The 16,526-nt window shown below is 37.2% G+C and overlaps 1 protein-coding gene across 3 annotated transcripts in view; it reads right to left on the minus strand.

Annotated features, from left to right (window-relative positions):
• Positions 1-2,956: 2,956 nt before the first annotated feature.
• Golph3l (golgi phosphoprotein 3 like) overlaps positions 2,957-16,526 on the minus strand; it is a 42,935-nt gene continuing 29,365 nt past the window's right edge. For all 3 annotated transcript variants that reach the window (XM_076862053.1, XM_076862051.1, XM_076862052.1), the window contains one exon: positions 2,957-5,280. In XM_076862053.1, coding sequence (XP_076718168.1) covers positions 4,853-5,280 — 428 coding nt within the window. In that variant the 3' untranslated portion in view covers positions 2,957-4,852. The remainder of the gene's footprint in view (positions 5,281-16,526) is intronic.

A 16,526-nucleotide genomic window follows, 5' to 3' on the forward strand; every position in this document is an offset into this window, starting at 1 on the left:
GAGAGGGTGCTGAGGAGGGTAGTGACACAAGATGAATTAGGTATTAAAACAATCACTTTGGCTGTTGCAGAAAACCAAGTAGTCCTTTGCAATAGTTCAGGAGATAGATGATAGTGGCTTGGACCAGGATGTAATATGTATGGAGAAGGTTGAAAATGAATGCAAAATCACTGGGCACAGTGGCTCACGCCTGTAATCTCAGTGGCTTGGGAGGCTGATAGGAGAATCACAAGTTCAAAGCCAGCCTCAGCAATGGCGCACAAAGCAACTCAGTGAGACCCTGTCTCTAAATAGAATACAAAATAGGGCTGGGGTGTGAATTTGCTGTAGTGAGAATTGAGGATGATTTCAGCTTTTGGCCTGAACAACTTGGAGGAATGATGGCATCATTTACTACTGATAGTAGTATGAAGATGGAGAATATTTTGTTTTGGACACATATATTCTGTATAGAATTCATTTAAAATACCAAGTCCACAAACTCATAAATAAAATGTAGTATACCTATACAATGGAATATTTTTTGGTAATAAAGATAAATGAAGTACTGATGTATGTTCATCCATACAACATGGATAAACTTTGAAAACATGCCAACAGTCATAAAGACCACATATTGTATGACTCCATTTATATGTCCAAAATAGTCAAATCTATAAAGAAAATGTTTGTGTTTGCCTACAGCTGGAGAAAATGAGGAATGACAGAGAACATGTATGGGGTTTCTTTCTGAGTTGATGAAACATTTATAGTGATTATGTAACAACATAGTGCTATGAATATACTAAAAGTCATTTAATTATTCTTGTTGGGTGTAGTGGCACACACCTGGAATGCCAGCAGCTCAAGCTAAGGAATGGGGCTGGGGTTGTGGCTCAGTGGTACTGTACCTAGCATGTGTGAAGCACTGGGTTCAATTCTCAGCACTGCATATAAATTAATAAAATAAAGGTCCATTGACAACTAAAACAATATTTAAAAATAAAAAAAAGAAGAAGCTGAGGCAGGAGGATAACAAGTTCAAAGCCAGCCTCAGCAACTGTCAGACCCCATCTCAAAAAAAAAAAAAGTATATTTTTGTTACAAAGGGATGAAGATGTAGCTCAGTGTTAAACTGCCCCTGGGTTAAATCTCCAGTAAACCTCCCATTAAATAAATGGACATGGGGCTGGGGATGTGGCTCAAGTGGTAGCGCGCTCGCCTGGCATGTGTGCGGCCCTGGTTCAATCCTCAGCACCACGTACAAACAAAGATGTGTCCGCCAAGTACTAAAAAATAAATATTAATAAATAAATAAATGGACATATTGCTTGGCTGAATTTTATCTCAATAAAGCCAGTATAAAATAGCTAGTGCCAGGTATTATAGCATGTTTGTATCTCAGAAACTTTAAGAGGCCAGTGCAAAAGGATTGCAAATTTGAGGCCAGCCTCAGCAATTTATCCAGTCCCTAAACAACTTAGTAAGACCCTGTCTCAAAATTAAAAAAAGGGGGTTGGAGGTCTAGCTTAGTGGTAAAGTGCATCTGGGTTAAATCCTCAATACTCTCCACCAAAATAAATAAATAAGACTGATAACGTAGCTCAGTGGTAGAGCACCCCTGGTATTAAACCCCAGTATCTCAAAAAGCAAAACAACATAAACAGAAGGCATCACCTAGCAAAGCCACACATCTGTAATCCCTGCGGCTCGGGAGGCGAGGCTGGAGGATCCCACGTTCCAGGTCAGCCTGGGCAATTTAGTGAGACCCTGTCTCAAAATAAAAATATAAATAGGATGGGGATGCAGCTCAGTACTTTTGGATTACTGTACTTGGAGTAATTTTGAATTCAATCCCTAGAGCCACAAACAATAAAGTGTTTGCTCACTGTTTTAAATGTTCATAATGTTCCTGAAAAGAAAAAAAAAAGTTCACGATTTTCTTAGTCAACTATTTTATTATGTTCTTTACCAGTTTCCCTTCCACTATCATAACTACCTCTTCTTCCCTTCTTCCTTATGCAAAGAAATCTAATTTGTATTATATAAATTGGTTTAAGCTAACTTTTTGGCCTTTATAAACTGGGAGTTCAAGAGACATGTTGAGGTAATAGAGCTGGAAAAAACAGTTATTAAGGCTAACCCACAAATATTTTGGGGTATTATTAATTTAAATATCCATAAATCTTCAAAAAAATAGTTGTCTTCAGTTCAGGAGGAAAAACTTAAAATCTCTGAAATCCAAGAAAAACTGTGGCTTTAATTCCACCTCCCGGTAAAAATCAGTAAAATTATGTACATCATTGTTGGCCTGGCTCTATGTGGTGAACATGTGAATTCATTCAGGGAGCCCTTATGAAGGGGTAGAAATCCCAAGATTTCAACTGTTTCTAAAAAAAAATTAGATAACATATGCTATTATACTTATGGAGGTTCAATTAGGTTAAGAAAAAAATGGTGGCCAGACTAATTATATTCAAAGGAAAAAATCCTACATAAAATATATCTATTTGAAGAGCTTTTAGAGAGTATTTGCTCCCTCCTCCCTCAAGGTGAATCTATATATATATATATATATTACAATCTAGATGTAAAGGAAAATCAACAAAGCTGAGCTGTTAGAAAAAGTTTCCTTTCTCACTTTTTTTTTCTTTCTTTTTCTGGTAGTGGTTTCTGAACCTGGGGATGCTCTACCACTGAACTACATCTCTAGCCCTTTTTCAGAAAATTTACTTTGAATGAGGGTGTCACTTAAGTTGCTCAGGCTGGCCTCAAATTTGTGATTCTCCCGCTTCAGCCTCCCAAGTATATGGGATTATATGTGTAAAACAGGGACTGGCATGGTATATAAAGGGAGAGGCATTATTAGCTTTGTGTGAAAAGTTATTTTTTCTAACTAAAACAAATGAATACTGCTATTATATTATGCACAGAAAGACGAGAGAGATAATAATTGATCTTTATTATATAGAAATGTGAAGGTCATATGAATTAAATAGGAAGGTGTTTGGCAATGAACATTATGCAGATTTGAACTGAAGACATCCTCAATTTATTGAGATACAAGATAAAAATAAACACTAAGAGTCGCAAAGAAAGAACTCAACTTCTACCCCACAATCACACTGAAACTTTCCACAGGAAAACCTGGTTTCAATTCATGCCGAATTGTTAATTAGAGAAAGAAAAGTTACGTCAGGTGGTACATGACTAGCTTTTGTAATTTTGGAGAGACAGACTGAAACTCTACTTAGCCTCTCATTTAAAATTTGTTTCACATTACAATTAAATCTTTATGCACCTAAGAAAAACCAGAAGTGAAAACAAAGTGTTGAGTTGAGGAATTATTAGGAATTTTACATTTGGGGGAGGAGATAAAGTTAATCATTTAATTACTTCTGATCAAGAGAATGTGATGACAGGTCTGGGTTTAACCCTTTGATAGCCTGTTTCTCCACAGTGGTCAACAGGCAGGAGCCAATTAAAGTATAATAAATGCTTGACATTAGTACAATTCAATGTCTGTCCTCTTCATACAATACCTTACAGCAGAGCAGTGTAATCCTAACACCAAATTGCCCCTTTACATAAAATATTTATTATAATCTAGCTTCTCTTTACCTCAATACTGAAGTGAAAAGCATTTTAGAGAGTTGGCTACATTGACAAGAGGGGTACCTGTACATCAAATATAGACAAAACTATTCAAAGAAGTCTTACATAGGTAGAACTTTTCAATTTGTGTAGAAATTCAAAAATGGGAACAAGAGCATGTGGAGTTTGGATATACAGCCTGGATTCAGAGTGCTGCTATTTGGTAACTGAAACAACTTCTCAGTTCAATCAAAGCAGAGACATATATACATTCATTTATTTGTGGTACTGGGGATTGAACCTAGGGCCTTGTGAGGCAAGCACTCTACTACTAAACTTTATCCTCAGACCACTACTTTGAGACAGGATCTAAGTTGACTAGGCTGGCCTTGAACTTGCCATTCTTTTACCTCAATCTCCCCAGTGTCTGGGATTACAGGTTTGTGCCACCATGTCAGGCTTATAGCAGACTAAGAGGAAATAGGACAGTCCTGTGCTAAAGGATGAAAATTCTTAGGCCACCTCTATCCTCTTCAAATTATAATGCTGATTCCATGAAGGTGGTGGTTGTGATACATTTTTTCGTTTTTATTTAAACCTTTGTCTTAATGAGTGAAGGAGCATCATTTCTAAAAGGGTGTATAGGATATATTTCTGGCTATAAGAGTGTAGGACCCAGGTAATCAAATGTGGGACATTTTCATTAGGTTAGAAAAAGGATGATAAAAAAAATCAATGGCAGGACATACAATCTCAGAAACCATCTGCTTAAAAATTAGTTTGGTTTCCACTGCTACTCATTCAAAGACAATTAATTCAATAAGCTATATTATTTAGCTGAATCTGAGAGATAAAAGACTATGTAACATGTATTTAAGATAGAAAACAAACTTAGAAAAATATAATAAATGGTTTGCTCTTCATCTCATTCACATTCTGCTGTAGAAGAACATGAAACCCCACTTAGATATTCATAACCCTATTTATCCAAAAGTACAATGGATGAAATTAAACCAAGAAATGGGAGAAAAATGTTTATTGGGTGTGTGTGGGCTCACCCAGTGTATTCATCTATGGAGTGAAAATTTAGGGAGAAATAACATCTGCTTATAATGGTCAAGGCATATGGAGAAGCCCTAAAATTGCTCTCCCCAAATCATGAATCTGACCAAAAGAACGAGTAAAAAATGATGAAAACATTTCTGGACACCAAACTCAGTGATGGGGTCTCTGAAAGTCACCAGCCTGCAGGTAAAATGAAAAAACCCATTGGCTGGCTCTAGGATTTATTGAAGGCAGCCAGCACAGCCCAGATCATCTCTGTAGCATTGTGCTTTGTCCCCTCCACTTCAGGGTCCAGTTCTACTAGGTCCTTGGCTCTATTCATTGCCACATCATATTTGTCATCTGTCAGAGAGGAGAAGACATTCTCTAGCACATCAGAGGAGTGGGCTAGCACCAGGAGTGCTAGCGTTCGTCTGTCCATACGCTGAGGGTCATTTACCCACCGCTCTAGTACACTATCTTGAAGTTTTTTCACTAGTCGCTGTTTCTCTGTTGTATTGGTCACAGGATGAGTAGTCATGTCAAATAGCAGGAAATTCTGCTTCTCAGTGGTTAAAATACCCTTCTCTACTAGGTTCTTTGCAATTCGCTCTCGTACGTTTCTCAGCTGGTACTGTAATTTGAAGGGGTTCCAGGTCTCACCTATGGGGAAAAGAAATAGGACATAATGACCAGAAAGAGGAAAATAAAATGAAAAAAGCAAATTCGTTATTTGGAACCCTGAATGGTTAAAAATTTGAAAGTATAATTTTCACTTATTCATGAAGGAATAATCTTCCTTCCTCAATCTATTTTATCATTTGTCCTTTATACTATTTTTTTTTTTTTAACTCCAACTGTATTTCCCATTAAACCACCTTTTAAAAATGTCATCAAGGGGGCTGGGGTTGTGGCTCAGTGGCAGAGTACTTGCTTAGCACATGCAAGACCTTGGGTTTGATTCTCAGCACCATATAAAAATAGATAAATTTAAAAATGTCATCAAGGACTTCCATATTGCTAGTGTTTATGAACTTTATTTCTATTCTTTTTTATTTTATTTTTTTTGTACTGAGGATTGAACTCAGGGGAGCTTTACCATTGAGTTACATCCCTAGCCCTTTTTATTTATTTAAAAATATTTTTTAGTTGTCAATGGACCTTTATTTATTTATATGCAGTGCTAGGCAAGTACTCTGTACCACTAAGCCACAATCCCAGTCCTAATTTTTTTTTTTGGGGGGGGGGGAAGGATATGGCTAAGTTGCTTAGGGCCTTGGTAAGTTTCTGAGGCCAGCAATCTTCCTGCCTCAGCCTCCCAAGTTGCAGGATTATAGTATGTGCTACCATACCTGGTTTTATTTCTATTCTTATATGACTTCTCTGTGACACTGTTAATTATTCATGTATTTTTGAAATCCTTCTAGGCTGGGTGCAGGGGTGCTTGCCTAGAATCCCAGTGACACCCATATTTATTGGGTGTGTGTGGGCTCACCCAGTTTATTCATCTATGGAGTGAAAGTTTAGGGAGAAATAACACCTGCTTATAATGGTCAAGGCACATGGAGAAACCCTAAAATTGCTCCCCCCAAATAATGAGTCTGACCCAAAAGAAGGAATAAAAAATGATGAAACTATGGGAGGCTGAGGCATGAGGATCATAAATTTAAGGTCAGCCTGGGCAACTTAGCAAGATCCTTTTCAAAATACTACTGTTCATCCAAGAATAGTACCTGGTTACCCAAGAGCTCTCATGGAGATGTACAATGAGATTAATGTTGCTTTCATGCTGGCTAATACAATATTCATTCTGAAAGCCTATGGATCAAAGAGTAACTCTGACTTTCAAGACTTATTATTTAAGAATCATAATTATGTGGCTGGGTGTATACCTCAACAGTAGGGTGCTTGCTTATCATGTGTGAGGTCTTGGGTTTGATTCCTAGTGCTGTCAAAAAAAGGGGGGGGGCACTTTACCACTGAGCTACACCCCCAGCCCTTTTTATTATTAAATTTGAGACACAGTCTTGAAAAATTGCTTAGGCCCTCACTAAGTTTCTGAGGCTGGTCTTGAACTTGCAATCCTCCTGTTTCAGCCTTCTGAGTGGCTGGGATTATAGGCATGTGCCAATTTGCCCTACTAGGAAATATATTCCATAAGACTATAGCTGCTACTGATAGTGATTCCTCTGATGATCCGGGCAATTTAAATTGAAAATGTTCAGGGAAGAATTCACTATTCTATATGCCATTAAGAACATTTGTGGGGCTGGGGCTCAGTGGTAGAGTGCTCGCCGAGCATGCATGAGGCACTGGGTTCAATTCTCAGAACCACATAAATGTTAAATAAAGATATTGTTAAAAAAAAAAAAAAAAAAGAAAAGAAAGAACATTTGTGATAGATGGGCCTGGTGGTACACACCTGTAAATGTAGCAATTTGGGAGTCTGAAGTAGGAGAATTGTAAGTTTGAGGTCAGCCTTAGCAACTTAGTGAGACCCTGTTTCAAAATTAAAAAAATAAAAAAAGTGGGGGAGGCTGGGGATATATTTCAGTAGTAAAGTGCCCCTGGGTTAAATATCCAGTACCACAAAATAAACAAAACAAAAACAACAGCAAGAGAAAACAAACTCATGGGAAGAGATAAAAATGTCAATATAAACAGAGTTTGGAAAAAGTTGATTTCTAATGAATGACTTTGAGAGGATCAAGACTTCAGTAAAGGAAGTTGGGGGGTGGGGATGTGGCTCAAGCGGCGTGCATGCGGCCTGGGTTCGAACCTCAGCACCACATACAAAGATGCTGTGTACGTTGAAAACTAAAAAATAAATATTGAAATTCTCTCTCTCTCTCTTAAAAAAAAAATAAAATAAAGGAAGTTAACCGCAGATGCAGTAAGAATAGCAAGAGAACTAGAATTATAAGTGGAGCCTAAAGATGTAACTGAATTGCTATAATTTTATGATAAAACTTTAATGGATGAAGAGTTCCTTCTTGTGAATGAGCAAATAAAGTAGTTTCTTCCTCAGCTCTCCTTTATTTTGTGGTGCTGAGGATTGAACCTATGACCTCACACATGCTAAGTAAGTGTTCTACTACTAAGCTAAACTCCCAGCCCTCTTTTTCTGTTTTCATCTTTCTCTGTCTCCTTTCTTTTCCTCTCTCTCAACTTCCCTCATTGCTTTTCTCTATCTTGGTACTGGGGATTGGGCCAAGGGGTACTTTAGCACTGAGACACATTCCCAACCCTTTTTGAGACAGGTTCTCACTAAGTTGCTTAGGGCCTTACTAATTTGCTGAGGCATGCCTCAAACTTGTGATACTCCTGCCTCAGCCTCCCAAGGTGCTGGGATGACAGGGGTGTGCCACCACATGCTACTGCATCTGCTGTTAATGTCTCTCTCTCTTACATGGGATGTTGCTAAGTTTCCCAGGCTGGCCTTGAACTTCTGTGCTCAAGTTATCTTCCTTCCTGTCTCCCCCTCCCAAGTAGTTGGGACTAATATGCAATATGCCACTGTGCCCAGCAGAGAGTGGTTTCTTGAAATTGAATCTGTTCCTGGTAAATATGCTGTGAACTTGTTGAAATGACAACAAAGGATCTAAAACAATATGACATTAATTTGGTTGAGAAAGCAGCATCAGAGTTTGAGAGAACTGACTCCAATTTTGTAAGAGGTTGTACTGTTGATAAAATGTTATCAAACAGTATTACACACTAACAGAGAAATCTTTTCATGAAAAGAATAATTAATTAATCAATGAAGCAAACTTTATTATTTTAAGAAATTGCTACAGCTACCCCAACTTCAGCAACCATCACCCTTGTCAGCAGTCATCAATACCGAGGCAAGACTATCAACAAAAGATTAAGTCTCAGATTATCATTAGCATCATTAGTGATTTTTAGTCATAGTGATGTGTTTGCGAGTGTGTGTGTGTTTGTGCGTGATATATATATATATATATTTTGGCCAGGCTGGGAATTGAGCCCTGTGTCTTGCACATGCTTGGCAAGTATTCACTCATAAATTCTTTTTTGGTACCAGGGATTAACCCAGGGACATTTAACCCCTAAGCCACATCCCCAGCCCTTTTATCTTTTATTTTGAGACAGGGTCTTGCTAAATTGCTTACAGCCTCACTAAACTGCTGAGGCTGACTTTGACTTGTAGTTCTTCTCAGCCTTTCCAGTCACTGGGATTAGAGGCATGTACGTCCATGTCTAGCCCATAAAGTATTTTTAAAATAAGGTATGTAATTTTTTTTTTTTAGACATGATGTTAAGTGCTGGTGTCACTCAGTGGTAGAGCCTCTTCCTGGGATGTCCCTGGGTTTAATCCCTCTGCATTTCCCTGAGTTTGATCCCCAGCACTACAAAATAACAACAAATAGTCATAATTCTATTGCAAACTTTTTTTTTTTTTTTTGGTACTAGGGATTGAACCCAGGGTGCTCTCCTCTGAGGTACATCCCCAGACCTTTTGATTTATTTTTAAATTTTGAGATAGGGGGGCTGGGACTGGGGCTCAGTGGTAGAGCGCTTGCCTAGCACGTGCGAGGCCCTGGGTTCGATCCTCAGCACCAGACATTAAAAAAAATTTGAGACAGGTTCTTGCTTAATTGTTTAGGACTTAACTAGGTTGCCGAAGCTGTTCTTGAACTTTTGATCCTCCTGTCTTTTTTTTTTTTTTTTTTTTTTTTGTGATGCTGGGGATTGAACCCATGGCCTTGTACACGTGAGGCAAGCCCTGTACCAACTGAGCTAGATCCTCAGACCTTAATCCTGTTTCAGCCTCCTGAGTTGCTATGATTACAGGCATGTGCCATTATGCCTGGCACTGAAAACTTATTAGACTATAGCATAGTGCAAACTTTTGTGTGACTTTTTTAATTTAATTTTTTAAATAAAATCTACAACTAAAAATTTTTTTATTTATTTTAAGAAATTGCTACAGCTACCCCAACTTCAGCTGTAGATGGGCACAATACCTTTATTTATTTATATGTGGTGCTGAGGATGGAACCCAGTGCCTCACCCATGCAAGGCAAACACTCTACCACTGAGCCACAACCCCAGCCCCTATGGACTTCTTTTATTATAACATTCAATTTACTGTGGAGATTTGGAAAGATAGTAAAGGAGATAGACCTATTGAAGGAAAATATAAGATGTAAATTGAATCATCTCAGTAATATTAGATATGAATAAATCAAAATACTCTAAGCAGCCTGGGGCAGTAGAATATGCTTGTAATCTCAGCAACTTGGGCCGGCCCTAAAAAACTTATAAGACCCTGTGTCTCAAAATAAAAATGGCTGAGACGTAGCTCAGTGACAAACTGCCCCTGGGTTCAGTACTAAAAAAACCCAAATCAAACCAAACCAAGAAACAATAAAAATAACAACAACAATCTAAGCAAAGATAGAAACTGTTAGATTGAATGATAAAACAAGATACAATTGTGCGCTAGCTACTTTCTACAATTTTTTAAAAAATATTTTTTAGTTGTCTATGGACCTTTATTTTATTTATTTATATGCAGTGTAGAGAATTGAATCCAGTGCCTCACACATGCTAGTCAAGTGCTCTGCCACCGAGCCACAACCCTAGCCCAACTTTCTATACTTTATATTCAAATATAAATAGGATGACACTAAAAGGATGAAAAAAAAAAGTGTTGTGTAAACAGTAACTATAAGAGAGCTGGAGTGACTAGATAGGCTTTAAAAAGTGCTACTAGAGGAGCTGCGGTTGTGGCTCAGTGGTAGAGTGCTTGCTTAGCATGCATGAGGATCTGGGTTCAATCCTCAGCACCACATAAAAATAAAGATACTATGTCCACCAAAAACTAAAAAATAAACATTAAAAAAAAAGAAGCACTACTAAATTGGAGGAATATTATCTTAATAATTCAAAGGTCAATTTCTCAAAAAGACATAAAGATTATAAATGCATATGTAACTAATGACAGTCCATCTTAAAATATATGAAGCAAAAATGGTGAGAACTCACAAGAGACGATTCAATACTAAACAGAGACTTTGATATGCTATTTTCCATACAACTAGGTAGAAGATCAACAAGGAAACAGAAGACTCGAACAAAAGTATAAGCCAATAAAATCTAATGAGACATCTTTTTTTTGTGTGTGGGTGTATATGATCATGGGTATCAAACTTGGGGCCTCACACATGTCAGGCAAGCGCTACACCACTGAGTTATACCCCTAGCCCTCTAACAAGACATCTTTACAACATTCTACCTCCAATAAGAAATAAGTCTTAAATTGTATAACATTCTGAGCATAACCTTCCTGTGCCATCCCATTCCATGTTTCAGGTCTTTGTCTAGCATATCTATACTGTAATACCACCCACCCATTAGTCACTTAATAGCCATTTTAGTTGTCAGACTGACTGTATCACAGTGCATGTGTTCAAGCTTAATAGAAGCTTCATGCTATGTCATAATGCCAATGTCATTCACTCAATTCATCTCATCAGGTGGGCACTGTATTACCTTTAAATGATCACAATGAATGAGTACAAGATTTTTTTTTTTTTCCTCATGGTGCTGGTGATCAAATGCAGGCTCTCACACATGCCAGGCAAATGCTCTACCACTAAACCACATTTGTAGCCCACATTAAGAGAAACACACCACATGTTCAGTAACTCAGCACGACCTTGTCTCAAAATAAAAAACTGAAAAGGGCTGGTGATATAGCTCAGTGATACAGTGTCCCTGGATTCAATCCCCATACTTCTAAAAGCCCCCAAAATATAAAAACAAAAAACATCAAAACAAAGAAATGGATAAAAAAACACAAATCACCTAAACTGAGTGAAGAATAAAAAAAATCTCAACAGATGGATGACAAGAGACTGAATTAGTAACCAAAAACCTCCTGACATAGAGGACCAGATGGGTTTACCTGTGAATTTTACCTAACAGTGTGTTAGTCTGTTTTTTTGTTGCTGGGACCAAAATACCTGACAAGAACAATTTAGAGGAGGAAAAGTTTATTTTTCTTATAGTGTTTCAGTGGTTCAGTCCATGGTCAGCTGACTCCATTGCTCTGGGCCCAAGGTGAGGCAGAACTTCATGGTAGAAGGGTGTATGGGAGAAGCACTGCTTATCTCATGGCAGATAAGAAGCAGGTAGGGTAGAGTTTGGGAGCACCACAGGATAGATGAACCCTTCTAGGAAAGGCCCCCCCTCCAGTGACCCACCTATTTCAGCCATACCCCATCTGCCTACAGTTACTACCCGGTTAGCCCATTCAAACTAGAACAGACTGATTAGATCATTTCACCTTTGAACATTCCTGCATTAACACAGGAGCTTTTGGGGAACACCTTATATACAAACCATATAAAGAATTAACAACAGGGCTGGGGTTGTGGCTCAGTGGCAGAGCACTTGCCTAAGCATGTGTGAGGCACTGGCTCAATTCTCTGTATCACATAAAATAAATAAAGGTATTGTTCCCATCTACAATTTAAAATTTTTTTTTAAATCAAATAAAATTTATCATAGGAATTCGCATAAGAAAATGAAAGAAAGTAATATATCACATTAATTAGCAAAAGGAAAAAAACACATACATACATAAAACACCCTTTCTTGATAAAAATTCTCAGAAAATTAGGAAAAATTATATTTATTTATGAAGAACCCACACCTGATAGCATATTCAACGGTGACAGAAAGCTTTTTCCAAAGGTCAGAAAAAATACAAGGATGCTTGCTTTTATGATTACTACTCAATAATGCAGTAGAAGTTTTAGCCAGAGGTATTAGAAGATCAGTCAATAAATAATTAAGTAAATAAATAAATGCATCCAATTTGGAAAGGAAAAGGTCAAACTAATTCTATTTAAGTTGACCTAATTCTATATATAGAAAATCCAAAAGAAACATGGATGAAAAAGTACCAAAGCTAATAAATTCAGCTATGTTTGCAGGGTACAAGATCAACACACAAACATCAATTGAATTTCTAAACATGAGATTTGAACAATCTGAAAAGGAAATTAAGAAAGCAATTCCAGAGCTGGGATTGTGGCTCAGCGGTAGAGGCTCGCCTAGTACATATGAGCCCCTGAGTTCGATCCTCAGCACAACATAAAAAAAATAAATAAATAAAATAAAGATATTGTGTCCAACTACAACTAAAAGACAAATATTAAAAAGAAAAAAGAAAGCAATTCCATTTCCAATAGCATCTCAAAAAAAAAAAAAAATGCTTAGGAATAAGTTGAACCACAGGGATAAAAGATTTGTACACTGAGGGCACGGTTGTAGCTCAGTGGTGGAGCACTTGCCTAGCATGTTCGAGGTACTGGGTTTAATCCTCAGCATCCATAAAAATAAATAAAAGTATTGTGTCCATTTACAACTAAAAAAAAAAAATTGTACACTGAAAACCACAAAACATTGCTAAAAGAAATTAAAGAAGGGCTGGGTTTGAGGCTCAGAGGTAGAGCACTAGCCTAGCACATGTGAGGCCCTGGATTCATTCCTCAGTACCACATAAAAATAAATAAATAAAATGAAGGTATTGTGTCCAACTGCAACTAAAAAAATAAATATTAAAAAAAAAGAAATTTGGGCTGGGGATGAGGCTCAAGCAGTAGTGTGCTTGCCTGGCATGCGTGCAGCCTGGGTTCGATCCTCAGCACCACATACAAACAAAGATGTTGTGTCCACCAAAAACTAAAAAATAAATATTAAAATTCTCTCTCTTAAAAAAAAAAGAAATTAAAGAAGACAGAAAAAATGGGAAGATATCCCATATTAATGAATATTAACATTAACATTATTAAGATATCAATACTATTCAAAGTGATCTACAAGTTCAACACAGTTCCCATCAGATTCTAAGAGTCTTTTCTGAAGAAATGGAAGAGCCATTCCTCAAATTCATTTAGAATTGCAAAGGGCCCAGAGTGGCCCAAACAATCTTCAAAAAAAATGAAGTTGGTGGAATCACACTTCCTGCCTTACAAACTTACTAAAAAGCTATAGTAATTAAAACAGGATGATACAACATTCAGACAGACATATAGACCAAAGCAATATAATACAGAGCCCAGAAATAAACCTTCACATATATGATTGATTTACTTTTTATTTATTTATTTATTTTTAAAGCTGGGGTCTTGCTATGTTGCCCAAACTGGCCTTGAACTTTTAGACTCAAGTATCCCTCTGCTTCAGTCTCCTGAACAGCTGGGACTAGAGATGTCTGACACCACACTTGGCTTGGTCAATTTTTATTTTATTTTTTTCCTTTTTGGGTAGTAGGGGCATTTAACTACTGAGCCACATCCACAGATCTTTTATTTTTTATTATTATTATTTTTAATATTTAAGATGGACACAACATCTTTATTTTATCCTATTTTTTTTTTTAAATGTGGTGCTGAGGATGGAACCCAGCGCCCTGCGCATGCCAGGCGAGCACGCTACTGCTTGAGCCACATCCCCAGCCCTTTTTTTTTTAGTTTTTATTTTGAGACAGGGTCTTACTAAATTGCTTAGGACCCCCTGAATTGCCGAGTCTGGCCTCAAACTTGCAATCCTCCTGACTCAGCCTCCTGAGTCACTGGGATCATAGGCATGCACCATCACACCTAGCTGATCACTTTTTTTTTGTTTATTTTTATGCAGTGCTAAGGATTTGCCTCACACCTGGTAGGAGAGCACTCAGCTACTTAGCTACAGCCCCAGCCCTTGATCACTTGGTTTTTAACAATGCTGCCAAGACCATTCAACAAGAAAAGTACAGTTTTTGTTTTTTTTCTCAATAAAAAGTGCTGAGAAATCAGAACGCAGCTGATATCCACATGCACAAGAATGAAGATACACCTTTATTTTGCACCATATATGGTAATTTTTATTAACTTAAAATGAAATCAGTGAATCTGGCGATGGAGCTCAGTGATACAGTGCTTTTTGCCTAGCACACATGAGGTACTGGATTCAATTCCTCGGCACCAAAACAAACAAACAAAAAAAGATCTCAAGGACTAAAATTTAATACTCTTAGAAGAAAACAGGAAAAATATTCTTTAAGCTGAATTTAGCAATGATTTCACACAAGCAATAAGAGCAAAAATGATTGATCTTTATCAAAATCAAGAACTTTTGTACATTAAAGGGTATGATCAAGAAAATAAGAATATTGTCATCCATGAAAATATCTGCAAATTATACATTTGACAAAGGATTGATAAAAGAACTTCTAAACTGGGTATGATGGTGCACGCCTATAATCCCAGCTGAGGCAGGAGGATCACAAGTTCAAAGGCAACCTTAGCAAATTAGAAGGCCCTAAGCAACTTAGTGAGACTTATCTCAAAAAAAGAGAGAAAAAAAAAATGCTGGGTGCAGTGGGTGGCACATGCTTGTAATCCCAGTGTCTAGGGAGCTGAGATGGGAAGATCAAAAGTTCGAGGCCAGCCTTAGCATATTAGTGAGGCCCTAAGCAAGTTAGTGAGATCCTGTCTCAAAATAAATAAATAAAAAGAGATGGGAATGTAGCTCAGTGTTAAAAGCATCCTTAGATTCAATCTCCAATACCAAAATAAAAACAATAAAAATAATTATAATATAGTAATGTAATAAGTAATAAGAGCTGGGGATATAGCTTAGTGGTAGAGTGCCCCTGGGTTCAATACCCAGCACCATTAAAAAAAAAAATGTAAAGAGCCTTTAAAACCCAATAACAACAATAACAACAACAAAAAAAGACAATTTAAAAATGGAAAAAGGGGACGGGGGTTGTAGCTCTATGATAGTGCAATTGCTTGCATGTGTGAGGCACTGGGTTCGATCCCCAGCACCATAAAAATTAAGGTATTGTGTCCATCTACAACTTAAAAAAAAGGGCTTGAATAGATGTTTTTCTAAAGAAGTTGGACACATCCAATAAGCACATGAAAAGATGCTCCATATCACCAGTCATTTGTCAAATGCAAATCAAAATCATAATGAGATATTATTTTAAACCAATGGAATGGCTATAATAAAGGGGGGGGGGAATAAAAAACAGAAAAGAACTAGTATTGACCAGGATATGGAGAAATTAGAACCTTGGTACGTTGCTGGTGGAAATCTAAAATGGTAGAGTTTGGTGGTTTCCCAAAGGTTAAACATACTCATTCCTTTTTAAGACTGATTAATATTCCTTGGTATGTATTCATTCATTTTTGTTTATTCATTCATCAGCTGATGCACATTTGTGTTGTTCTCACCTTTTGACTACTATGAACAATGCTACTTTGAACATTGGGGTTCAAATACCTATCAGGTCCCTGCTTTCAGCACTTTTGGATATATACCTAGCAGTACAACTGCTGGTCATATAATATACATCCTCTTGCCCTAAGTATTGTATGTTCACAGCAGCATTATTCACAATAGCTAAAAAGTGAAAATACCTCAACTGTCCATCAACTGGTGAACTAATAAACAAATGTGGTATATTCATACAATGAAATACTATTTGGCAATAAAGAGAGTCAAGTTAAAACTGGGAAAAATTCCCTGGCCATGGTGATGCATACCTGTAATCCCAGTGGCTCAGGAGGCTGAGGCAAGAGGATTATGAGCTCAAAGCCAGCCTCAGCAATTTAGTGAGGTGAGAAGCAACTTAGTGAGACCCTGTCTCTAAATAAAATACAAAAAGGGCTGCGGATGTAACTTAGTGGTTAAGCATCCTGGGTTCAATCTCTAGTACCAAAAAAAAAAAAAAAAAAAACTGGGAAAAATTCAATTTTGGTGGAATGTATCAATGTCAATATTCTGATTATCATTTCTTTTTCTTCTTCTTCTTTTTTTTTTTTTTTTTGTGGTTCTGGGGATTTAACCCAGGGCTTTGTGTGTGTGAGGGAAGTACT

This window comes from Callospermophilus lateralis, chromosome 7, assembly GCF_048772815.1.
Source record: "Callospermophilus lateralis isolate mCalLat2 chromosome 7, mCalLat2.hap1, whole genome shotgun sequence".
Lineage (NCBI taxonomy): Eukaryota > Metazoa > Chordata > Mammalia > Rodentia > Sciuridae > Callospermophilus > Callospermophilus lateralis.